The 25,787-nt window shown below is 38.5% G+C and overlaps 2 protein-coding genes across 2 annotated transcripts; both read left to right on the top strand.

Moving 5' to 3' along the window:
• Window positions 1-810: 810 nt before the first annotated feature.
• LOC311505106 (E3 ubiquitin ligase TRAF3IP2-like) lies at window positions 811-1,597 on the top strand (the record flags this gene model as incomplete). The annotated part of the gene is made up of 4 exons (XM_084568509.1): window positions 811-849; window positions 1,011-1,115; window positions 1,245-1,319; window positions 1,427-1,597. 4 exons carry the CDS (start codon window positions 811-813, stop codon window positions 1,595-1,597), a joined length of 390 nt encoding a protein of 129 aa, XP_084424635.1.
• A 923-nt stretch (window positions 1,598-2,520) lies between these two features.
• LOC311505105 (uncharacterized protein) lies at window positions 2,521-25,107 on the top strand (the record flags this gene model as incomplete). The annotated part of the gene is made up of 37 exons (XM_084568508.1): window positions 2,521-3,326; window positions 5,096-5,461; window positions 5,560-5,664; window positions 5,744-5,899; window positions 6,261-6,404; window positions 7,189-7,308; window positions 7,438-7,548; window positions 7,664-7,708; window positions 7,805-7,852; window positions 7,951-7,977; window positions 12,697-12,756; window positions 12,900-17,819; window positions 18,021-18,116; window positions 18,558-18,653; window positions 19,198-19,248; window positions 19,497-19,562; window positions 19,730-19,777; window positions 20,360-20,401; window positions 20,499-20,540; window positions 20,628-20,696; window positions 20,777-20,818; window positions 20,912-20,959; window positions 21,041-21,082; window positions 21,166-21,234; window positions 21,329-21,376; window positions 21,617-21,667; window positions 21,756-21,800; window positions 21,961-21,993; window positions 22,080-22,127; window positions 22,229-22,279; window positions 23,190-23,240; window positions 23,884-23,931; window positions 24,450-24,485; window positions 24,610-24,651; window positions 24,750-24,794; window positions 24,871-24,909; window positions 25,022-25,107. Exons 1-37 carry the CDS (start codon window positions 3,317-3,319, stop codon window positions 25,105-25,107), a joined length of 7,446 nt encoding a protein of 2,481 aa, XP_084424634.1. The 5' UTR covers window positions 2,521-3,316.
• Window positions 25,108-25,787: the final 680 nt, after the last annotated feature.

The raw sequence follows: 25,787 nt of genomic DNA, 5'->3' as shown, positions 1-25,787 counted from the left end.
AACCACAATAAGTAAAAAGTGTGTAACCGTAAAAAGAAGGGTTTATTAAAAAAAGAAAGCTTTCAATTATGTTTTAAAAGAAGGCACTGGTGTGCAGTAGTCTCCATGAGAGTCTCTGGCAACACAAACAAGTATCAGCATTAATAAGCAATTACAGTTTGCTTAAGCCTTATTCTTAGGGAAATTAAATATTAAACATTTGTGCAAAGTGTGCATGCTCATTTCCATCTACAGAAACTTCAGAAAGTTGATCTAAAGCAAAAGAAGTAACAGATAAAGAACAAACCTGTAAAGGGGACTTACTGTTTTTTACAACCTGGACCTTATTTCTGGCATAAAATACGATCGTTTAGTCACCCATATAACTTCCACTGGAGTGCCGCATATATCCATATAGTGAATAGTGGAGCTAAATATCGTCCGAACGACTCCCAATGACACCAAAGTTATATGGGTGAGTAAATGATCGTATTTTATGCCAGAAATAAGGTCCAGGTTATATAACAGTAGATGCCACCAAATCGTGAAAAAGAAGCAGAGCTATGGTATTTATCTCGATATTCTGATTATTTAGATTTAACGGTCTCCTCTTTCCTCAGGAAACGTTTTCATAACTTACTCTTCAGACGTGTCCTCGGAGATGGTCCCCTTCGTGGACTTTCTCACAAAGCAAGGCTTTCGACCGGCTGTAAGCTGCCGCGCCTTAAAAAAAAAAAACAAGTTTTATGGTTTCTCTAAAAATCACATGAAATATTCAGCACTCTACTTTCAATTTCACAGATTGATTTATTTGACAATGCCATTAGACGCATGGACATCAACAAGTGGAAGGACAGTTACCTACAGGATGTAAGACAAGCATGGATTTACACTTTTAATTTACTTAATATTTTCCATGCTTTGTTGTTGAATAACTGCTCTAATTTGGTCTTTGTTTAGCTCCTTTTTTTTTATAACCATTGTCTCTTGATGAGCCTGACATATGAGTGTGTTTTGTTTTTCTTTAACAGCCATCAACCCTGATTATCATCGCCATCAGTCCCAAGTATAAGGCAGACATTGAAGGACCTGTAGTGGACAGCCACGGTCTGCACACTAAGTATATGCACTCTATGGTGAGAAAGAATCAGTGGTAGAGGAAATATTCAAATTCAAATTCAAATATTCAATAGATGGTACACCACCTCTCAAAATCACGAGCAAACTGCTAATAGGTAATCATACTGTAAATCTGATTTTGCCAGATGCAGAATGAATTCATCCAGCAAGGCAGCCTGAATTTCCGATTCATCCCTGTCCTCTTCCCCTGTGCCTCTCAAGTCAGAAAACTTTTTTTTTTCCTAATATATTTCACACCCAATTTTTATTTTTTTTTTTTTGCCAATGTTCACTACTGTAAAATAAAATCTTGCCAATCTCCGTGCAGAAGCATGTCCCGTGTTGGCTGCAAAACACCCGTGTTTACCGCTGGCCGCAGGACTCTGAGGATTTGCTACTGCGGCTGTTGAGGGAGGAGAGATACGTCCCTCCTCCTGTACCCATGGACCTCACCCTCATCATCAGGCCCGTGACCACGAGTGCTGCAGACAGGCTGTGAAGACCCACCCGCGTCTGTGCATGCGTTTGATGTCTGGACATGTTTTGCAGAGCCACTGAGCAGCTGGTGTGTTTTCATACCAATAACAGCTAATTCTGAGTTTCACTGTTTTTCACGTTTCAATAAAGTCTTTTCTCTGTGTGACCATATATGCTTAATTTCTTGATTATAAGTGGACCTCATTTGCAGTAAATCCTGGTTTTCAAACTAAAACCAACATGGCCGATGAAGAAAAAACTCTCTCTCTCTTCAGTCCAAAACAAAATGTTTGAACGCTAGGATTACAAGGTAATTTTCATTTTACTGAGGATGTGAGGGAAATAGAAAACCTGCCAACTTTTTTGTCAGGCACAAGATCGTAACATACAAGTATTTTCCATTTTTATTATTCACTCAGTAATAACAGTAGCCCATAAACCATGTTTTTTTCCTCTCTTTTTGTTGTTTTGAGCTACAAGTTAAGAGGCTATTTGTTGTGTTTTAAACAAGTCATTTTTGTGTTAGACTGTTACACAAGAGCAGGATAAGGCTTTAAAACATCACTGATTAAAAGCGCATCAGATATTTTTCTGGCTATATGATGAAACTGAGTCCAGCAATTGGAGTTGATTAGCAAATTTCAGGAAGCTAACATGCTAATTAAGCTAGTTAACATGAAACTACTGAACGTTGGCATGTTAGCATTGTCCTTGTAAGCATTTAATGACACGTTACAGACAGAAAACGGATTGGCTCAAAGTCTTGCCTTTAAACTTTAAACTCATTTATTTTTTATTTTAGTTAATTTCATACACTTCTTGTTTAAATGTTTTCATGCAGTGTACGCAGTAACACCAACAGGGCAGTTTGAGTTGTTGCACACATTGCAAAAAACGTCACAAGGTGGCGCTGTTTGCTGGTGGGGCCATTGTTGATGGATTTAATTATTGAATTTGGGAACGTGAAAATGTTTTGAAGCTGCCCTATTAATAAAAAAGAAAAAGTGCAGGATAAACAAACATTAAGATAATAAAATTGCTGCTCAATGGCACAGCTTTTTAAAGGCAGTTTCATCTGCGTTGTTGTCCGTTCCTCATCTGATTTGGCTCATGTTTTGTTGTTTGGTTGGGAAACATAAGTTAGTGACAACCTGTAGGGGTGCCCGATATGACCAACTGATCCTACGCCCCCTTCAACCGCCAAAAAAGGCCTGCCAGAGCGGCTGGTGCGCAGAGCTCCAGCTAAGAATAACCTGGGCTTTCTTGGGGGATAAAGTTACGTTGCAGCCTCCCTACTCTCTGCTCTGACCTATACCCATGTGAGGCACCAATAACACTGGGTGGGATATTCTGTCTGTTCCCCTTCACCCTACCCAGCCCTGTGCTTAGCTTGGCTCTTTCCTCCCCTGCGTTGCTTTCCTTTGCCCCGCCGTCCCCAGACCCCCCTTTATTCAATGCTGCCTCCACTGGCAGCTCCAAATTTCCCAACAGCTGCAATTTATACTTGATTTTCCATTTTCTTCTTGTTTTTCATCTTGAAGAAGCTCAACCTGTGCACGGCACGGGTAAGGACACAAGCCTGTGAAGTCGAAATGGAATAATTTACTAACTGGGACATTTTTTAAAAAGACAAAATAACTGATGCTGATTGGATTTACTGAAGCTGTCACCAGTCCTTTCTGCATGAGGAGGCTTTGCCCCCAACTCAAAGGATCCTACTGTAAATAGTCTCCACAACACCATGGCTGAAGGTAGGATCTATTCACTTGCATTCACAACTTCTGTTGTTCTGATTGACTGCGTGCAAATGCTTGGAAAAAATAAATTCTCAATAACACATGCTATGTAATAAATAAATAGCAATGTTTTCACAAGCTGCGTCGTCTTAGGAAGACGTGTTGAAAGTTGGTTGCTATAAATACAAGATATCATGTAGCAGAGTGTTAGCATTGCTCTCCTGTGACAGGCTGCTGGAGCTGACCTCTGGGGTTTCAGTTATGGTGGCAGAAGAAGTCTTTGCATGAATAAAAATGACCAAATCAGTATTGTAAAAATACTTTATCGCAGTTAAAAGCCATGTATTCAAAAGTATTAGTAGCATTAGTGCATACATACTTATTATTTCACAATCGAGACAGAGCTGCTTTTATCTGCTTTATATTAATTATTTGTTAATTGTAAGTGTTCCCAGACTTCAGTGATTGATTTCAGTTTTTGAGCGTTCTCCTAATATGTGTTTTTTGGTGGAATATGGGATACGTTCAACTCTCGGCAAAATACAAAATAAACTAATCAGCACACAGTCTCTCCTTACTTTCTCATGCCTACTTCCTTATTAAAATCCATGTGCCATTTGTAATCTGCTTCTAAAGCTGGTAGATACATGTTGTGGAGCTGGCCGAAGCACAAGTTAATATTAAAAAATGATTATGAAAGGGCAAGCGAGTGATTCATTTAATTTAATTAAGTGTTTTTTTTTTTTTGGGAGCTTTTTCTTAACCCACTGCGTGCAAATGAGGAAGTGAGTCATGAGTCAGGCATCCTTCGACTACAGTTACAGTCTCAAGGTGTCTCTAACACCTTGGCACCACCTACAGCAACACAGTTAATCCCTTGCTCTGATTACTAATGGGCACAAGGCTCCACACGATCCATACTGTTTTCGTGATCTTAAAAAAAAAAAATTCAATAAATGCAAGATTGAACACAGTATCTGTGGATAATCCTTTGATCCTGATGGATATATCCTCCACCTGTCATGGTTCAGCAGCAGGTTTTTTCCACTGTGACTAGTTGTTGCTATCATTAAATGAACTTCTGCTGTAACTTTGTTAATGAGTTACTGAACTACATCCTCATCCTATGAGCGGCGTGATCATATGATTAGAGGAAAGTATTGTGTATTTTCTGGCATGGTTATTGCTTTCCTCACTGATCTGAAAACGGGGCTTGGCTCAGCTGGAAATATAAATATATGGCCTGCACTATTCTTGCACCAGTCTGAGTTTGGAAACGTGTGAATCGACAGCTTTGGAGACGGTCACATCTGATCTGACTTCTCCGCACAGTCCCGATGAAGCACTCTACCTAAACTTAGGTAGATGGCCCTCATCTTTGTACTCAAGAGCTGAAAGATGCTTTTCTGGGGTATTTAAAATGGAGGGATTATTTTAACACAAGCAGAAAACCTTTGTAGCACTGTTGACATGCATGCTGAATCAACATGCTGCCTCGCAGAACAGTGAAAGAATATTTCTGTCCATCATCTGTCCATGTCTATCCAAATCATAAAGTTGCATATATGAAAAAGTATGTATTCATGTATTATGGAAAACAAAATGTTAGCGCCCTCTGGTGGACAAACCCATGCAGTTCTCACGCATAATACTGTAGTGCAATGTCTTTCAGCTTATCATCAGTACATCAATACAAATAACTGATACTAGAAACTTTTTTTTTTTTTTTTTAATCAACTTATGAACCTTGCATTAAGCTCTTTTAACTTGTGCCTTGCATGCAGGAGCCAAATCGGCCTCCTCGACAGCAGCCAGCGGTTCCAATGGAGCAGCAGCACCGCAGACGAGCTCTCTCAGATCCAAGGGTCTGGGGCTCCTGGGGAAGCTGAAAATGTCTGTGGAGCTGCTGATTGCCCTGGCTGCTCTTCTGTCCTGGGTGGTTGTAGGCGTGGTGATGTTTGACTTTGTGGAGTACAAGGCAGTCCCAGGTGAGTCAAATCTACCAAAAAACAAAAAAAAACAAAAAAACATTTCAGAATCATCAACACGTCTGCTGTTGTTCTCAGACATTCAGCAAATCATTACGGACCCCATTCAGGCAGTGAACGACGCTTCTGATGAAGTGTCCCGTCTGCTAAATAAGTTTCAAGGTACTGTACACAAGAGGGATGCGTATTACATATGACATGGGACGTGTAATGTGTATTAAAGTAAGGATTGTAGTGAATGACTCACTTCTCTTTTCCAGAATGTGCACCCGATTTAAGTGACCCCATGTCTGCTGCCACCTACGCAGCCGAGGAAATATCAGAAGTAAAAGATGTGTTTGTTCGGTATTTTTCAGACGAGGAAGGTAAAAACTCGCTAAAATGAAGAGTTTATAATAAACGTGGAGCAACCGTGTCTCTAATAATATCCCCTCCATACCACAGGGAACTTCTACCTGAGCTATGTTGACCCCGTGGTCATTGGTAGACGAGCTTTCCATTCAACTAATGACTTCATGGGTGGATTAACGGGCTCCATCAGGGACACGCTGTGTGCTGTTGTGGATACAATACTGGACACAACACAGGATTTACATAAAGGTATTTATTCCATGTTTCAAGGCTTGCGTCTGACCGTGTGTTTGCCTTGTTTCTTTTAACTGTCGTTTAACTGCCTCACAAGTGCCCCGTGTGTTTTCTCAGGAAAACTTGATCTTAGCTACATTGACCCTGTGGTAATAGGCCGAGGTGTCTTCACTGTTACTAATGAGTTCATGTGTGGCGTGGTTGGCTACATCCAAGGTGTGCTCTGTTCCATATTGGACACTGTGCTGGATGTAGTGAAAGGTATTTGCCAGCTCATAAATCTCCCTCTTAACACACTCCTTAGCACAGTTTATAGCTTTGTCTCCACTTGTTGTGAATTATCTGTGTTTATTTATTTCCCGTTTGTGTCTCTCAGGAACCACTGACATTAGCTTCATGGACCCTGTGGTAGTTGGCAGAAATATCTTCAGTGTTACAAATGACACTGTGGGCGGGATGGTGGGATACATCCGGGACGTGCTCTGTGGCATCGTTGACGGCATACTGGAGATAACTAAAGGTACAACACATCCTGCATTTGAAATTACATCAGAAATTGCTTACTAAATCATTATTAGCTCATGTTTGTTATGTTAACTGCACTAAACTGTTGACTAAAATACATACGTGAATGGTTACCGTGACCTAACTGTGACCTGAGTTGCTTTTCAGTTGTGTTTGTTGCTTTGCCCTGAATGTGTGTGTCGTTCTTCTCAGGAACCACTGACATTAGCTTCATTGACCCTGTGGTAGTTGGCAGAAATGTCTTCAGTGTTACTAATGACACTGTGGGCGGGATGGTGGGATACATCCGGGACGCGCTCTGTGCCGTCTTAGACAGTATCCTGGAGATAATTAAAGGTACAGTACGTCCTCCATGCACTAAATCAACAAGGTTATAGTAGATATTAGCTCGTGTTTGTTATGTTAATTGGACTAAAGTGCATAATTACTTATTGGCCATCAACTTCTTCTTTTCTAAACACTAAATGTGTTAATTGAAGTAACTCACTGCAGCTTTGCCCTGAACGTGTGTCGTCTTTCTCAGGAACCACTGACATTAGCTTCATTGACCCCGTGGTAATTGGCAGAGATGTCTTCAGTGTTACTAATGACTTTGTGAGTGGAATAGCAGGATACATCCAGGGTGCGCTGTGTGCAATCTTAGATGTCGTGCTGGACACATTAAAAGGTATGGTATCTGCCGAGGCTGCCGACCTCTACCCAACGAGCCCTGTTAAAATGCACACGCACATACTGCTGCATGTTTATCAGCAGTGGCTTTCTTTTTCTGTCTTCATCAGATATCCAGCACGCTGTAGGCTTTAGCCCCGTGTCTTTTGTTAAGACAACAGCAGAAATCACCAAAGAACAGATAAACATGCTTGTGGACTACCTCTCCGCAACACTGTTTGGTGAACAAGGTCTGTTTTAGTCTAAATCCCAAAATGTAACTCGCTGTATGTACCGGCTACATTTCCAAAAACGCAAATACTCATGAGCTTTTTTACAAAGATATGAATGCTAACTTTTGCTTTGCTGTGATTTTTCAGGAATCATGCCTGAGGTCTCTGTTGATCCCATGAAAGTTGTCGAAGAGGCTGTGTTGGAGCTCACAGACAAGAAAGACATGCTCCTGGGTTACATGTCGAGCATGCTCGTCGGTGAGCAAGTGTGAATGCTAGCAATGGTTGCACAGAAAGCGTATCTAATTAGATCAGAAGATGTAAAATTACACTGAACCCTTGATGCATTATTTATTTTTTTCTGTCATTTCAGGTGAACCTGTCTCTCCTCCGGTCGTAAATGTAGTAACTGAAAAAGGTTTGACTTTTTTTCTTTCTTTTTTTTGCACAATATTGTTTTTTGATATCGTGACAAATATGCACATTTACCACAATTTTTTCTGTTTTTCTTTAGATGAAATCGTATCCTCCCAGTCTGATATCAATTTAGTAAGAAGGAAAGGTAAGACATTACAACAGCCTTCTATTTTTCACTGCAGTAACACAATCATCCAGTTAGACACAACCTAAATCTCTTACTTGTGTCTTTTTGAAACTCAGGTGAATTTCTGCCTCCACTGGAGAAAGGTAAGAACACATTTTCCACATATTCCACATATCCATAAAATGTGTGCAATGTATGTTGCCAGCGGATAGAGTGCATAGACTTGTTGAATGGCATATTTGTGTCTGGTCCCTCATGCATGCTTGCACTGGTTTTTCTTGTCCTGTTATGGGAACAGTTTCAAGTCTTCATTACAGTATGTGTCACTGTTGTGGGTAATTCAGCAAACCCTGAAGATATATGAAACTTGTCAGTCTGTTTGAATAAAACCAAAATCAAACAAATAAGAATCGCAACTTTTGTCCATTTCCTTTTGTACACTGACCATTTGTTGTAACATTTTTAAAAGAGACTGTGTGTTGGTGTGTTTGGCCATGAAGTTATTCTAGATCCACTCACTGTGTTTTGTCCCCTCTGAAAAAAAAAAAAAAAAAAAAAGAAGAAGTTTTTCTGTGTAACATTGTGCATCACAACTCATCATTAATGTGTGTCCCTTGGACTTGCATTCCTCTGTTTCCCTTTCATCTTCTGTACGACTCACTGTGTTTCAACTATTTAATCGCCATATTGTATACATAAGGATTGTCATGTGGAATACTTTATTTGTGCATGGAATCATACAAGTCTGCACCACATGCTTCTAAGTTAGTATTGGGAATATCAGTAAGCTAATACTTGCTGTGCTGGGTTGAAAATAGGACCAAACAAATGCAGTATTGACTCAAATTTAAGTAATGTTTTGCTAAAATCTATACCTATCACATCGTTCAACAAGTTATAACACCTTTTTTTTTAAGCTATTTCTTTTTATACAGTATTTAAAGATTTCTTTGTTGAGAAATTAACTTATTTGATTTGTTGGAACAACTCCAGCCATACCCTGTGAGCTAATTTTAATAATATTAGAAGCACAAGGGGAAATCACTAACTGCAGCATGTGGTGTATACTATACTGTATAATGTTATAAATGGTAATTGTCGTTGGTGTCATTTCACCCTATTACATTCCTTCTGTACCTTGAAACAAACAAGCTGCATGAAAGTGTAAAATGCCAAAGATGTGCACGTCATGACAGGAGAGTTGATGAAGGGTTCATGGTGCAGTTGCAGAGATCATGCATGCAGCCAAAGATGAAGAGATAAGTGAAGACTCAAAGGTTGAGGAGGTGGAGGCTGACGCACCCGCTGAACCTGCCAGTGAAGCAGAGGAGGCAGAGGAAGACGAGGGTATTGGCACGTTGTATTTCTATAACTTTGATAAGATTGAACATCAGTAACACACACTAAATGTATTGCTATCACGTCACTAGTGAAACACGTCCTCCTTGAAGAATATGAATTGTTACTGAAGAAGGAGGAAATCACTGATGATGACAGCGAGGAGACGGAGGAAAAGGAGGATGCAGATTATGAGGATATTAAAACAGAGGAGGACGAAGAACAACTTGAGAAAGAAGACGAGGAGGAGGATAAAATGAAAACTCAAGAGGGGGAGGAGGAGAAGGCCAAAATTGAAGAGGTTTTGGTATATGAAAGAGAGGAGGAGGAGGAGGAGGAGGAGGAGGAGGAGGAGGAGGCCAAAACTGAAGACATTTTGGTAGAAGAAGATGAAGAGGAGGAGGAGGAGGAGGAGGATGCCAAAACTGAGGACATTTTGGTAGAAGATGAAGAGCAGGACATCAAAGCCAAAGAAGTTTTGGCAGAAGAAGAGGAGGGGGAGGAGGAGACGGCAAAAATGGAAGAGGTTTTGGTAGAGGAAGACGATGAAGAAGGGGAGGCCAAGGAGGATGAGTCAGAAACTGAAGATGTTTTGGTGGAAGAAGGGGAAAGGGAGGAGGAGGCCAAAATTGAAGATGTTCTGGTAGAAAAAGAAGAGGAGGAAGCTAAAACTGAACTGGCAGAGGAGGAGGAGGAGGAGGAGGAGGAGGAGGAGGAGGCCAAAACTGAAGACATTTTGGTAGAACAGGAGGAGGAGGAGGAGGAGGAGGAGGCCAAAACTGAAGACGTTTTGGCAGATGATGAGGATGAAGATGATTATGAGGAGGAGGAGGAGAACGAAGCTGAAGACATTTTGGCATATGATGATGATGATGAGGAGGAGGAGGAGGAGGAGGAGGAGGAGGAAACCAAAACTGAAGACATTTTGGCAGATGATGATGATGAGGAGGAGGAGGAGGAGACCATAACTGAAGACATTTTGGCACATGATGAGGAAGAAGATGAGGATGAGGAGGAGGAGACCAAAGTTGAAGACGTTTTGGCACATGATGAGGAGGAAGATGAAGAGGAGGAGGAGGAGGAGGAGGAGACCAAAACTGAAGACATTTTGGCAGATGATGATAATGAGGAGGAGGAGGATGAGACCAAAACTGAAGACATTTTGGCAGATGATGATGAGGAGGAGGAGGAGGAGGAGGAGGAGGAGGAGGAGGAAACCAAAACTGAAGACATTTTGGCAGATGATGATGATGATGAGGAGGAGGAGACCATAACTGAAGACATTTTGGCACATGATGAGGAAAGAGATGAGGATGAGGAGGAGGAGACCAAAGTTGAAGACGTTTTGGCACATGATGAGGAGGAAGATGAAGAGGAGGAGGAGGAGGAGGAGGAGACCAAAACTGAAGACATTTTGGCAGATGATGATAATGAGGAGGAGGAGGAGGAAACCAAAACTGAAGACATTTTGGCAGATGAGAAGGAGGAGGATGAGGAAGAGGAGGAGACCAAAACTGAAGACATTTTGGCGGATGATGAGGAGGAGGAGGAGGTGACCAAAACTGAAGACATTTTGGCAGATGATGATGAGGAGGAGGAGAAGGAGGAGGAGGAGGAAACCAAAACTGAAGACATTTTGGCAGATGAGGATGAAGAAGACGAGGGGGAGGAAGAGGAGACTAAAATTGAACACATTTTGGTGGAAATGGAAGAGGAGGACACTAAAACAGAACAAGACTTAATAGGAGATATGGAGGGCGAGGAGGAAGAAACAAAAGCCAAACATATGGCAGAAGAGGAGGAGGAGGAGGCAGAAAAAACTGCTGATGAAGATCAAGTTGTAGAAATGGAAGATGATCAGGATGAAACAGAGGAGGAAGGAGAAAAACAGGATGAAGAAAAAGAGCCATCAGTCCAACAACTTGATCTTCAAACTGTCCTCTCTGAAAAGCTCTATAATGACAGTGCTGTACCTGAATCAGATGATAAGGAGGAGGAGGAGGAGGAGGAGGAAGGAGAGATAACTTTACCAACTGTTTACAATGAAGACGAATACTCTGACGTTATCGATGATCAGGATGAAAATAACAACAACAGCGAGAGCAGAAAGACAGAACCTAAGCAAAAGAGGAAGGCCCACATCGGTCTCGGAAGAAGGCACAAAGAAGAACATCTCCGCAAATATGAGAAAGGTACAGAACTCTTCCCATTATCACCACATATGATTCATGTTGATTTTTATTATTAGGTCATGAAGATATATCTGGAAGATGTGTGTTTTGAATAAAAATAACGTGGAATGGTGTTATAAAGTTACAGAATGTATTCAAAGGGCATACCGAATGCTCTTCAGCCAGCTGTTACTGACATCTAGACAGGAGAATACCTTTATTGTCTGACAATAACATGATTCATGTTTTCATTTTTTGTCTTTGTGTTAACATCATGTGTTTGTGAATGAGTACCGTGACTTAATCGTCTGTTAATCATCAAGTGGAGCATCAAGGTTTTAAGCTAACAAGATTATATTCAAGAGAATTAATTCATTTAAGAGTGAGAAAGTTGGATCCCAAGTACTCTATATCTAAACCTTTGGGTGTTTTTGTGGTGAGCTAACAGAATACCATTAACAAGGCATTTCAGAATCAGATTTTACTTGTGATTGAGTGAGTACAATCACAAGTAGAGTTTACAATATGTTAGACCTATTTTTCACACAATAATTGTCCCTCTGAAAGGATGGAAGTTTGTTTTTTTCCTGTTGTGTGTTATTTATTAACTGTATTCAGATCGATAAGGATCTCTTATTCTTCCAGTATTTTTCCTCATCCCCTCATTTATGTCTGCAAAATGCAAAAACATTATTCAAATTAGCTTGTCCAGGTACGTCCTCATCTCAGTTTGAACGTCGGCTATGTCTACATGTATATTTATACTTAGGTTTGGGTTTCCTCAACATTTAGCTTTAAATTTGGCCTGAACACTGCCCATATAAAAAAATAAGTTTCTATACCAGACACACACTACATAAACCGATGCTGCTCTTCTTATCTCATATCGTATCTGCAAATTTCATTAAATATTGGTGTGTTCCTTTAAGAGGTAAACTGTAGAGATCAGTTATAATTGACAAGTAAATAGAAGTAGGTCATGCCAAGATTTATTATTAGCAGTTTAAATGACTGCTCTGGAAGACGGTCTTGGGACTAACTCAGTACAGTTATTTTTCTACAGACAAATCCATTTGCCTAGGTCCTAATTGGGTTCCTCCTTCAGTCACAATAAAGATATTTAATTTTTTATTGTATATCTTGTCTTCAGTCACACAGTAAAACAAATACTGTGTCTGATAAATGTAATGTTGTGGCTTGCAGTGTGCTTGATCAGTGTGTTTAGTGCTGTAATGCTTGTAGTGCTTTTGTATGATTGTTTGCCATGGTGATTATAATACAGATCTAATCACTGAACTGCACTGTTTTATGCTGTATATTTTATTTTTACATATCTCTGTGTGTATACTTCAGTTCTGAAGGAAGCCAAGGAAAGACACACAATAAAAGAAGTTAAAGAAGCCATTATTAAAGGTATTCATCTTAAAACTAAAACCTTTATTTTACTGATAAATCAGTGTGATGTATTTTTTCCTGGGTAAATGCACTGCTGTGGTATAAGTACATCTCTATAATCTACTAGGTACCTGCTTCTTAAGATTTATTGCTACTTACAGATCTCAAAACTGCAGAACCCAAAGAGGAGGTGGAAAAAGAGGAGGAATTCAAACTCAAACAAACTGTAAAGAAACCACACAAAGAAGACATAGAAGTCAAGAAAGCTACAAAAGAAGAAAAAGAAGTCAAGAAACCTAAAGAAGAAAAAGAAGTCAAGAAACCTAAAGAAGACAAAGAAGTTAAGAAACCTCCCAAAGAAGAAAAAGAAGCCAAGAAACCCCCCAAAGAAGAAAAAGATGCCAAGAAACCTAAAGAAGTCAAAGAAGTCAAGAAACCAAAAGAAGTCAAGAAACCTAAAGTAGACAAAGAAGTCAAAAAACTTAAAGTAGACAAAGAAGTCAAGAAACCCCAAAAAGAGGAAAAAGAAGTGAAGAAACCTAAAGAAGGTAAAAAAGTCAAGAAAGCTCCAAAAGAAGACAAAGAAGTCAAGAAACCCAAAGAAGACAAAGAAATCAAGAAACCTAAAGTAGACAAAGAAGTCAAGAAACCTCCCAAAGAAGAAAAAGAAGTCAGGAAACCAAAAGAAGACAAAGACGTCAAGAAACCTAAAGAAGAAAAAGAAATCAAGAAGCCTAAAGAAGAAAAAGAAGTCAAGAAACCTCCCAAAGAAGAAAAAGAAGTCAAGAAACCAAAAGAAGAAAAAGAAGTCAAGAAACCTAAAGTAGACAAAGAAGTCAAGAAACCTGAAAAAGACGAACAAGAAATCAAGAAACCTAAAGAAGACAAAGAAGTCAAGAAAGCTCCAAAAGAAGAAAAAGAAACTAAGAAACCTAAAGAAGACAAAGAAATCAAGAAACCTAAAGCAGACAAAGAAGTCAAGAAACCTAAAGTAGGCAAAGAAGTCAAGAAACCTAAAGAAGACAAAGAGGTCAAGAAACCAAAAGACGAAAAAGAAGTCAAGAAACCAAAAGAAGAAAAAGAAATCAAAAAACCAAAAGAAGACAAAGAAGTCAAGAAACCTAAAGTAGGCAAAGAAGTCAAGAAACCTGAAGAAGACAAAGAGATCAAGAAAGCAAAAGACGAAAAAGAAGTCAAGAAAGCAAAAGACGAAAAAGAAATCAGGAAACCTAAAGAAGACAAAGAAGTCAAGAAACCTACAGAAGACAAAGAAGTCAGAAAATCTAAAGAAGACAAAGAAGTCAAGAAACCTAAAGAACAGAAGCAACTTAAAGAGAAGGAAAGAATCAAAAAATCTCATAAAGAAGATGAAGAGATAATCAAACTGCTTAAAGAGGACAGGGAAATCAAGAAACCTACAAAAGAAGAAAAAGTCAAGAAACAACCCAAAGAAGAGAAAGATAAGAAACCACCTACTGAAGAGAAGGAAGTAAAGAAACCTCTCAAAGACAAGAAAGAGAAGAAACCACCTACTGAAGAGAAGGAAGTAAAGAAACCTCTCAAAGAAGAGAAAGAGGAGAAGAAACCACCTGCTGAAGAGAAGGAAGTAAAGAAACCTCTCAAAGCAGAGAAAGAGGAGAAGAAACCACCTACAGAAGAGAAGGAAGTAAAGAAACCTCTCAAATCAGAGAAAGAGGAGAAGAAACCACCTACCGAAGAGAAGGAAGTAAAGAAACCTCTCAAAGAAGAGAAAGAGGAGAAGAAACCACCTACAAAAGAGAAAGAAGTAAAGAAACCTCTCAAAGAAGAGAAAGAGGAGAAGAAGCCACCTGCAGAAGAGGAAAAAGTAAAGAAACCTCTCAAGGACAAAAAAGAGGAGAAGAAACTACATGCAGAAGAGAAAGAAGTAAAACCTCTCAAAGACAAGAAAGAGAAGAAACCATCTCCAGAAGAGAAGGAAGTAAAGAAACCTCTCAAAGACAAGAAAGAGGACAAGAAACCACCCACAGAAAAGGAGGAAGTAAAGAAACCTCTCAAAGACAAGAAAGAGGAGAAGAAGCCACCTGTAGAAGAGAAGGAAGTAAAGAAACCTCTCAAAGACAAGAAAGAGGAGAAGAAACCACCTAAAGAAAAGGAGGAAGTAAAGAAACCTCTCAAAAACAAGAAAGAGGAGAAGAAACCACCCAAAGAAAAGGAGGAAGTAAAGAAACATCTCAAAGAAAAGAAAGAGGACAAGAAACCACCCACAGAAAAGGAGGAAGTCAAGAAACCTCTCAAAGACAAGAGAGAGGAGAAGAAGCCACATGTAGAAGAGAAGGACATAAAGAAACCTCTCAAAGACAAGAAAGAGGAGAAGAAATCACCTGTAGAAGAGAAGGAAGTAAAACCTCTCAAAGACGAGAAAGAGGAGAAGAAACCACCTACAGAAGAGAAGGAAGTAAAGAAACCTCTCAAAGACAAGAAAGAGAAGAAACCACCTGTAGAAGAGAAGGAAGTAAAACCTCTCAAAGATGAGAAGGAGAAGAAACCGCCTACAGAAAAGGAGGAAGTAAAACCTCTCAAAGACAAGAAAGAGGAGAAGAAACCACTTGCAGAAGAGAAGGAAGTAAAGAAACCTCTCAAAGACAAGAAAGAGGAGAAGAAACCACCTGCAGAAAAGAAGGAAGTAAAACCTCTCAAAGATGAGAAAGAGGAGAAGAAACCACCTACAGAAAAGGAGGAAGTAAAACCTCTCAAAGACAAGAAAGAGGAGAAGAAACCACCTGCAGAAGAGAAGGAAGTAAAGAAACCTCTCAAAGACAAGAAAGAAGAGAAAAAAACACCTGCAGAAGAGAAGGAAGTAAAGAAACCTCTCAAAGACAAGAAAGAGGAGACGAAACCACCTGCAGAAGAGAAGGAAGTAAAGAAACCTCTCAAAGACAAGAAAGAGGAGAAGAAACCACCAGCAGAAAAGGAAGAAGTAAAGAAACCTCTCAAAGACAAGAAAGAGGAGAAGAAACCACCTACAGAAAAGGATGAAGTAAAGAAACCTCTTAAAGACAAAAAAGATGTTAAGAAACATCCCAAAGAAGAAAGAGAGGAAAAAAAACATCTCAAGGAAGAAAAAGAAGTTAAGAAACCTCCCAAAGAAGTGAAAGAGGAAAGGAAAACACCTACAGAAAAGGAGGAAGAAAAGAAACCTCTCAAGGAAGAGAAAGAGAAGAAACCACCTGCTGAAGAGAAGAAAGTAAAGAAACCCCTCAAAGAAGAGAAAGAAGTTAAGAAACCATCTGCTGAAGAGAAAGAAGTTCAGAAACCTCTCAAAAAAGAGGAAGAAATAAAGAAACATCTCAAAGAAGAAAAAGAAGCTAAGAAACCTCCCAAAGAAGTAGAAGAGAAGAAACCACCCACAGAAGAGAAAGAAGTTCTGAAACCTCCAAAAGAAGACAGAGAGGAGAAGAAAACACCTGCAGAAGAGAAGGAAGTAAAGAAACCTCTCAAAGACAAGAAAGAGGAGAAGAAACCACTTACTGAAGAGAAGGAAGTCAAGAAACCTCTCAAAGAAGAGACGGAAGTTCAGAAACCTCTCAAAAAGGAGAAAGAAATAAAGAAACATCCCAAAGAAGAAAAAGAAGTTAAGAAACCTCCCAAAGAAGTAGAAGAGAAGAAACCACCCGCAGAAGAGAAAGAAGTTCTGAAACCTCCAAAAGAAGAAAGAGAGGAGAAGAAAACTCCACCTGCTGAAGAGAAGGAAGTAAAGAAACCTCTCAAAGAAAAGAAAGAAGAGAAGAAACCACCTGCAGAAGAGAAGGAAGTAAAGAAACCTCTCAAAGAAAAGAAAGAAGAGAAGCCACCTGCTGAAGAGAAGGAAGTAAAGAAACCTCTCAAAGAAAAGAAAGAAGAGAAACCACCTGCTGAAGAGAAGGAAGTAAAGAAACCTCTCAAAGAAAAGAAAGAAGAGAAACCACCTGCTGAAGAGAAGGAAGTAAAGAAACCTCTCAAAGAAAAGAAAGAAGAGAAGAAACCACCTGCTGAAGAGAAGGAAGTAAAGAAACCTCTCAAAGAAAAGAAAGAAGAGAAGAAACCACCTGCAGAAGAGAAGGAAGTAAAGAAACCTCTCAAAGAAAAGAAAGAAGAAAAACCACCTGCTGAAGAGAAGGAAGTAAAGAAACCTCTCAAAGAAAAGAAAGAAGAGAAACCACCTGCTGAAGAGAAGGAAGTAAAGAAACCTCTCAAAGAAAAGAAAGAAGAGAAACCACCTGCTGAAGAGAAGGAAATAAAGAAACCTCTCAAAGAAAAGAAAGAAGAGAAGAAACCACCTACTGAAGAGAAGAAGAAACCACCTGCAGAAGAGAAGGAAGTAAAGAAACCTCTCAAAGAAAAGAAAGAAGAGAAGCCACCTGCTGAAGAGAAGGAAGTAAAGAAACCTCTCAAAGAAAAGAAAGAGAAACCACCTGCTGAAGAGAAGGAAGTAAAGAAACCTCTCAAAGAAAAGAAAGAAGAGAAGAAACCATCTGCTGAAGAGAAGGAAGTAAAGAAACCTCTCAAAGAAAAGAAAGAAGAGAAACCACCTGCTGAAGAGAAGGAAGTAAAGAAACCTCTCAAAGAAAAGAAAGAAGAGAAGAAACCATCTGCTGAAGAGAAGGAAGTAAAGAAACCTCTCAAAGAAAAGAAAGAAGTTCAAAAACCACCTACTGAAGAGAAGGAAGTAAAGAAACCTCTCAAAGAAAAGAAAGAAGAGAAGAAACCACCTACTGAAGAGAAGGAAGTAAAGAAACCTCTCAAAGAAAAGAAAGAAGAGAAGAAACCACCTGCTGAAGAGAAGGAAGTAAAGAAACCTCTCAAAGAAAAGAAAGAAGAGAAGAAACCACCTGCTGAAGAGAAGGAAGTAAAGAAACCTCTCAAAGAAAAGAAAGAAGTTCAGAAACCTCCCAAAGAAGTGAAAGAGGAAAAGAAACCACCCACAGAAGAGAAAAAAGTTAAGGAAGAGAAGATTCCCAAAGAAGTGAAGGAACGGACAAAGCCTGCGAAAAAAGAGAAAGAAACCAAGACAACTCTTAAAGAAGACAAAGAAGCTCTGAAGAAGAGAGTCACTAAGACAGGTACATATAGGGCAAAAACACAGCATTTATAGCAGCTGCAGAATAAATATAATGATCCATGACCATTTGTCCTCTTACCAATAGTGGTCAGATACTGTGAGGCTTTATTGAGGTTCCCAAACCATAGTCTTCATTTGTTCTGTGATGGATATATTTTTTCCTTCTGTAGAATTTATAATTTGGAAACTTTTTTTACTTCAGATGCTGAACCCAAAAAATCTGTAAGGAAAATAAAAGTGGTGAAGAAGGAGGTTGCGTCTGTCCTCAAGAGGGAACATCTTAATGTTACAAAAGCAGGTGAGACAACCGAAGTAATGTTTTGTATTGTTCTGTGTTCATGAGCCAATAACCATTTGACAGAAGATGTTGTTTCGTTTTCTGGAAGCTTAAAATGAACCCTTTTTATTTACAGATATTTACAGTTGTAGTGTCATTCCTGCACCATTGCAAGAAGCAATGAGTTTGGGGTTGATTGATGGGCAAACACAGCACATGACTATTGTTCAAGAACAGTCATTGTTGGTTTGCAAAAGTTCTTTAACCAATGACCAAGTAGTTTCTTTTCCACTGGTTCTACATTTTTATCCTAATGACGACTCGTTAGATTTAAAAAATGTATCAGAAAACCAACTATTACGTCATTTACGTGAATCAAAGGCCTGGTCAAAGTTCAGATTAAAACAAATTCAAAGAAATTATTCTTCTGATGCTGACTTTTCTTTTGCTCCTCTGTTTCAGCTGATGAACCTAAGAAGCCTGTGAAGGTGCTGAAAGTTGCTAAAAAACATGTGCTTCCTGTCTTGAAAAAGGAACAAAGGAATATTACAAAAACAGGTAAGTGACATGTAATGATGTACAGTATGAACTCAACACCACTTTGTGTAAATGTAAAATTGTATATGTAATTAGAATATATTTTAGAATAAAGAATATCCCTATCAAATTAGTTACAAATGAAAGTGCTAGTTTAAGCTTCAAAATACTAATATTACAATTAAAACATTGATCTCGTTTGCCTCTGTTCTATTGAAACCGAAACTCTTGTTTTTACTGACCTCTAGTGGTTTTACTAGAAATCAGCAAAAACTCTACTTCTGACCACACCCAAACATGTATCAGGTGATGCTGGCGGTGGCTAGAAGTCACTCCTGAGGCATTTGTCCAGAGAGTGGACTAAAATGTTTTTCAAATCTCTGTTAACTACTCTAATGAAGAGTTATTCTTTCTGAATATTTTATTTTATTTTATTTTATTTTATTTTATTTTATTTTATTTTATGCGTACCAACATCGAAGCAAATTCCTTGTATGTACAAACATGCTTGGCAATAAAGTCTTTTCTGATTCTGATTCTGATTCTGAATCTTCCTCAATAACAGAAGTTCCTGAAGTCCCTAAGGTGGCAGCCAAACCTGAACTGATAAAGAAAGGTATGAACATGCTTATGGATTGAGTTTTAGCTCATTTTTAAGCTGCTTATATGCGGCCTAATACAACTTAATAGCTCATCAGTCATCCAAATTCCAGTTAATTGTGCGTTTGTTTCCTTTGCTGACATTGCCTTAAAATGTGCAGTATGCATGAAAAGTGATATATTAATTGAACATGGTACATAATAAATATCAATATATCTTTATACATGTGAAAAATGCTTTTTGATGTCATGATTTTCCGCCAGCTGCAGCACCGAAGGAGACCAAGAAGGAATCAAAGCAAAAAATCAAACCTCAACCTGTAAAACAAGGTAATGCAAAAACTGACTTTGATAACTACGTCACTTAAAAGACAATAAAAAGAAGAAAGCATGTAATACACAACAAGTTAGGATATATTAATGTTAGGATTGTAATTGATGTAAAGTTGAGGTGTTGTACAGCAGCTTGACCAGATTGATTTGCTGTAATTCTGCAGATGTTGACGCAGTGAAGGAAAAGGAAAAAACAGCCCCTAAAAAGAAAGGTACATTTTTCCACCACACCCATGTCTGTTTAGAAAGGCTGAACAGTACACTACATTTTGCTTGTACACTGGTCACTTTTATTACTGTTTTATCATTTTACAAGCGGTGTATCTACAACGTACTATATTATACTGTAAGTGTCTCCATAGTGATGATATGCTCCGTGCTATTTTCTTTATTTTTGCTCCTTTAATTAAAGAAGGGCAGATTTCTATATGCACTCCACTCAGTGGTCAGGTTCTAATGCACACCTGTACGATCTTTTGGAAACCAATTTACTTATATTTACAATATATATGTTGTGTATGTCTACAATTATTTAGGGGTGACTTGACTTTATTCCCTTTAAACTGCACAGGTGTACCCAATAAAATGAACAATGACTGTATACTAGCACTGTTTACAGGTTGCACAAAGAAAAAGCTACTGATAACGACTTTTATAAAGACAATTATGGACTTAAAGTGTTGATTTTATGCACCAGTGGCAAGGACGGTAACTTAAATGTATAATTTGAATAGATTACAGAGCAAATGTTAATGCACAATGGGCTAACTTTATTATTTCACACTGTGACGCAGAGGCACCAAAGGAAAAGGCCAAAGCAGCTCCTGTGAAGAAAGGTAACATTCACTTTACATTAGATCATAAAGAGCAAAAAAAATGTTAATTATCACCATGGGAGCTTAACTATTTAAATATTGTGCTTTTGTCAAACAGAGGCTCCTAAAGAAAAGGCCAAACCAGTCATCTCAGCAAAGGGTAAGGGTGGTGAATGTCGTAAAACACATAAAAATAACAAACTGAAAAAACCGAACATGTAATTCACTCCTACATTTCTGCTGACAGAACCAGAGGGCGCTCCTAGAAATGCCTCTCTGGTGAAAGAGCGGGTGAAAATAGTGCCTATGAAGAAAGGTACATTTCTGGCATTTCATTTTTCTTTCACATATGTTCACCTTATTGTTATTCTTAATCTGTTTTGTGTTTTTTTCCAGTGGTCAAGGCCCCAAAAGTCAAAATAGTCTCTGAAAAGACAAGTACGCCGCACATACAACACAAATTTAAAAGCTCAGATATCACATAACATCTTTTAATTACGTACTGAACGTCATGTTATATGTTTTGTTTAGCAGCTACGGTTTTGAAACAGAAGGTCAAGCCAGTTCTGACAAAGAGAGGTAAGACATGAATTTGTTTGATTTATTGTTCCAGTGAGTCTTGTTTTATGGATTGCTGAATTTAAAAATGTCTTTTATTAGAACCCGCTCCGATCAGGACAAAACCAACACCGGTGGTTAAAGGTAAGAAGGCGCTAAACCTTGATGCTGCTCGGAGATAACAAAGCCGTTTAAACATTAAATCAAACCTCATGTGTTTCTCACAGAGGCCGACGTACCGCCCAAAAACGTCTCCCTATCAAAGGAGAAGGTGAAAGTGGTGCCACTGAAGAAAGGTATATCATTTTTTTATATATACAACTGACTTTGATAGTTATCCATTTGTATCCAATATCCATTTATGAGTTTCAATACTTTTTACTTCGCTAGTGCCTGTGACTCCGAAAGAAAAAGTCAAACCAGCGCCAACGAAAAAAGGTAGTGGTTAAACATTATATGATATTAGAGACCATAATGTTATTTATGATTTTTCTATATATGCATTACCTGCTTTTGGCTCTTTACAATAGGTCAGTTTGCAGATATTTAATTTAGCAGAGCATTGTATGTGTGGGAATAAATGCCTCATTTATGTGCCTCATGAAAACCTCTGCAGAAAACTGGACAATTTTTATTGCTTATTTTATTTTATTTATTTGTCGTTATTGTTTTCTTCAGCAGCTGAAGTTCTCAAGGAGAAAAAGGCCGAGCCAGTGACTCCCAAAAAAGGTATTAATTCAGATTTCTCTTCTATTTTTGACCACATTATATAACGTGCAATGGTTACTTAGTGGTTTCTGATGGTTTGATATTCTAGTAGCTGTTGCCAAGGCAAAACCCACACCTGCTGCAAAGAAGAAAGGTACACAGCAGAACTGTGTGTTTTTGTGGTGCTTTTCTGCAAAAGGACCTCTGCTGTAGAAACTCTATTTGCTGCGCTGTTGTGTTGTGGTAATAATCCAGTCATGACCGATGCAGCTGCTATGGATTCCCTTCACTTTTTCCTCTTTTTCTCCTCTTAGAAACTGACGTCAAGCCCGTCCTCGCCAAAAAAGGTAATGATCTTTTTTTATTACCTGTTCAAGTTAAGTATCATCAACGCAGCGACTGAAATATTCTTTCCAACCTGTGTCACACTCAGAAGCAGAGGTTAAAAAGGAGAAACCCAAGCCAGCTCATGAAAAGAAAGGTAGCTATTTAATCAATTGGTAATCAATAGTTATGTAGATGTACGGCTGTGAAATGTATATGTGATTTGTTAATTTGATTTGATTTTGGCCTCTTCTAAAGCAGAGGCTGACACAAAGAGGGAAAAGGTCAAACCGCTCCTAAAGAAGAAAGGTAGCCTGCCGCTGCCATGTAGATTATTTTCTTATGCCGTAGCTTGCAGAGATTACTGGCATCATCTTTACAGCTCTGTAGCGAAGCATCTATAACTACTGTCAATAGCAAAGCAAAGCCGCCCACTTATCATCTTAAAAAGCCAACGTTCTTATTTACTCAGAGCCCAAAGTACAGGAGGGGAAAGGCAAACCAGCTGTTAAAAAAGGTATAAAACAACAATTGCTCTTAGTGTCAGTTTTATGACACACACAGTGATTACTGCATATCTATTGACTTTATCTTTTCCCTGATGGTTCAGCCATGTTGAGAAAAAGGACCAAACCACTCCATGTGAAGAAAGGTACATGAGTAGTGCTTCTGTAACCCAGTGTGATTACAGTGATCTGCAATCACGGAGATGCTTGGGGGGGAAACAGAGAGCTGTTCACCTCTTTCCTTTAAAAACATGTTTAACAAAGAGCTGAGATTCCCAAGTCAGTGAAATATGATCCACCCAAAAACTGGCAATGTGCCGCCAGAAGTATGCCCCGCGCCTCTCAACATCTTCCAGCTTCAAATCCTTTGCAGATTATATCTAAAATAGAGAACAAGCATTGCACAGAGCCAGAAGCATCAAAGGTGGTGAAACCAACACTAGTCAAATTGTAGTTAATTAGAGACTTTGAGGATTGAGTTTGATTTTTGCATGCGAAGAGAAAATAAAAATGTCTTCTGGCTGTTTTGCAACGCGACGCGAAGCACAAAACGATACCGGCTTGCTAGATGTAGATGCCTCATCCTTTGCTTCACTTAATTTATTTGTTTTTTTTCTTTTTGGTGCAGCAAGATGAGTTTTTTTCTTTGAGACTTCTGCCGTAACGTTTCGTATGCGCTGCACGTGTCTGACTTCAGTTTTCCTTTTTTGCAGAAGTGGAGGCCCCTAAAGAAAAGGAAAAGCCTGCTGCTGCAGTAAAGAAAGGTACAGCGCTCAGAGCGATGACAAATGTCCATTTCTATATCGTCATTACATTGGTGTATGAAACAAAAGAAATATAAGTATGTTTTTGTATCAATTGCATTTTGTCCCTGATGACGCAGCCATGTTGGGGAAAAAGACCAAACCAGTCCATGTGAAGAAAGGTACAATTGTGGGGCTTCAGCACAGGCAGCACTTCATGTAACTAGCAGTGGTAATCTGATTACAACATGTAATCTGGTTACAACATGAAGGCGAACTGCAGATGTAGTTAGTCAGTTTCACATTACTTGGCTTATAGAACAGCATGCTGGTAGTGAAGCAACAGAATGTTGCTGCCACTTTCTAATATAACCCCTCCACCCTCCATTTACAAATGTTTTTAATTGATGTATAAAAAAATATTTCAGATACTGAACATTGGTCAAACCTTTAGCATTGATCTGTAAACCCTTGTTAGGAAGTGGTACAAAGAGGTTTCTTGGTCGTGCCGCTTAATCTTTTGCTTTTCTAGTGATGCAGAATGTTTCAGCTGGGTAAAACTACGTAGGTCATTAGGAGCATTACCCTTTTTGCGCGCAGCAGTGTTTCATAGACTTTGCATATTTCTTGCCCAACTTGTGTGTGTTCCATATTTGTGAAACAGAGCGTCATCTTTTAAAAGAAAAGATCAAACCCACTGCAACAAAGAAAGGTACGCAGTTAGCTTAGAGTATGTACCAATATCATATGGTGTAAGATATGATGTACAAGAATAAAAAATATAAACTAATATATGGAAAGAAGGGAGAAAATATAAAGGTATCTCTGTTTTTCAACTGACTTTGTCATCAAAGTTGAGATGTAAAAATGACTGAACTAATTGATTAGTTTTAAATTTTGGTAATGGATTTCTTTAAGCAAAAATAAATAGATAAATAAAAGTAGAAAAAAATAAAAATGTCAATTTTTGGTTTTATTTTGCCGTAAATTCAATATTTCAGATCTTTTAAATTAATTATTTCATATTTTGTTCTGTATTTTCTGACATTTTATTGATCAACATGCCGCCTATAAAATGACAGGAAATACTGGCAATATTCAATTGAAGAAAAAAAGATTATTCATTATTTTCATCCCTCAATCATACTGTTGTAATTTAATTTAATTTAATTTAATTTAATTCAATTTAATTTTTTTATTTTTATTTTTATTTTTTTTTACAATAAACAGTTGAGAAGAAGACAGCCAAAGAAGAGAAAGCTAAAGGTAGTACACAACTAAATTATTTAAAGCCAGCAAAATATTTGTTTGAAATACAGTATATATTTTTAAAAATGCTGCAAACAATTTGACGTTTTTAATATTTTTGATGTTTTGTTGTCACCACCAGAAGACAGGGTTCTTAAGGAGATACAGGAGTCTGTAAAGAAAGGTACTGTGTCTGTGAATCCATTTAATTCAGTCTGAAATACATCTGTGTGGCTTTATGTGTGGCTTGTAACTTATTCATGCACAAAATTGTTGATGTAGAAAAAACTGCTGAGAAGAAAGCTGCCAAGGAGGAGAAAGTTAAAGGTACTGTGTAGCTGCTGTAATTTCACGATAAAGAACATTGTAGTGTTTCATGTCTAACACTGTGTTCCCTTCTCAGCAGCAGAGCCTTCTGTGTCTGACAGCTTCTTTTTGGAAGGTAAGTATATATCAAATATCACACAAACGTGCAAATTACATTCGCTCCTCTCTCTGGACGTCACCGAAATGTGAGGAACATGTTGTTCTGTGCCGTCCTGCCTCCTCCGCAGATGAGATGCCCTACTTCCAGTGTTTCTTCGTGGACGAGGACGAGGCCCAGTTTCCATTCTACGCCTTCTCACCGCTGCAGATTTGAGGCTTCGGCCTGAATCCGGTCTGAGGTTCACAATTTAGTCAATTTACTGATAACAACGAGGTCACGTCCAGCCCTGCTGCTGCTGCTGCTGCTGCTGCTGCGGCTGCCGAGGCACGTCTGCTGTTCGCCCTCAGCAGAAAACCCTGCACAGCACAGGGTGATATCATGTGACGGGCCGTTTTGTTTTATTCCCAGATTTGGTTGAGCTCTCGTACCAAATACATGCAGAAAGTGTCATTCCTTTCCATTATTATTTCTAGTTTTATTTTGAAAGATGGATATACAGTACTTCACAAGAATATCTCAAATATGGAACAATCTAATGCATTAACTTCTGTGGATCATTTGTCTAAATCTTGAAAGCAACATTTTTAAAAGCTTTTCATGTATTTACAGATTAGTTAATTTACATGCTGAAAAAAGTAAGTCTGTGCTACTCACAATGGTGCCTTGTATTATTTAAAGTAGTAGCATATTGTATATTAAACTATGATGCAAAGATGGCCACAGACACACAATTTACTTGAAAAGTGGTTCGTACAGTAATTGCACCTGTGTAGATTTAGTTTAGTTTTTGTCATTACAGGGTAGATAAAAAAGTTTCTAATACCCTGCTTCTGATGCTTGTAACGCCCTTTAATTCACAACTGGGCATTTATAGTGTTAATTAGTTATTTATA

The sequence above is a fragment of the Chelon labrosus genome (genome assembly GCF_963514085.1).
Source record: "Chelon labrosus genome assembly, chromosome: 20".
NCBI lineage: Eukaryota > Metazoa > Chordata > Actinopteri > Mugiliformes > Mugilidae > Chelon > Chelon labrosus.
This window is presented reverse-complemented; position numbering and strand designations above follow the sequence as displayed.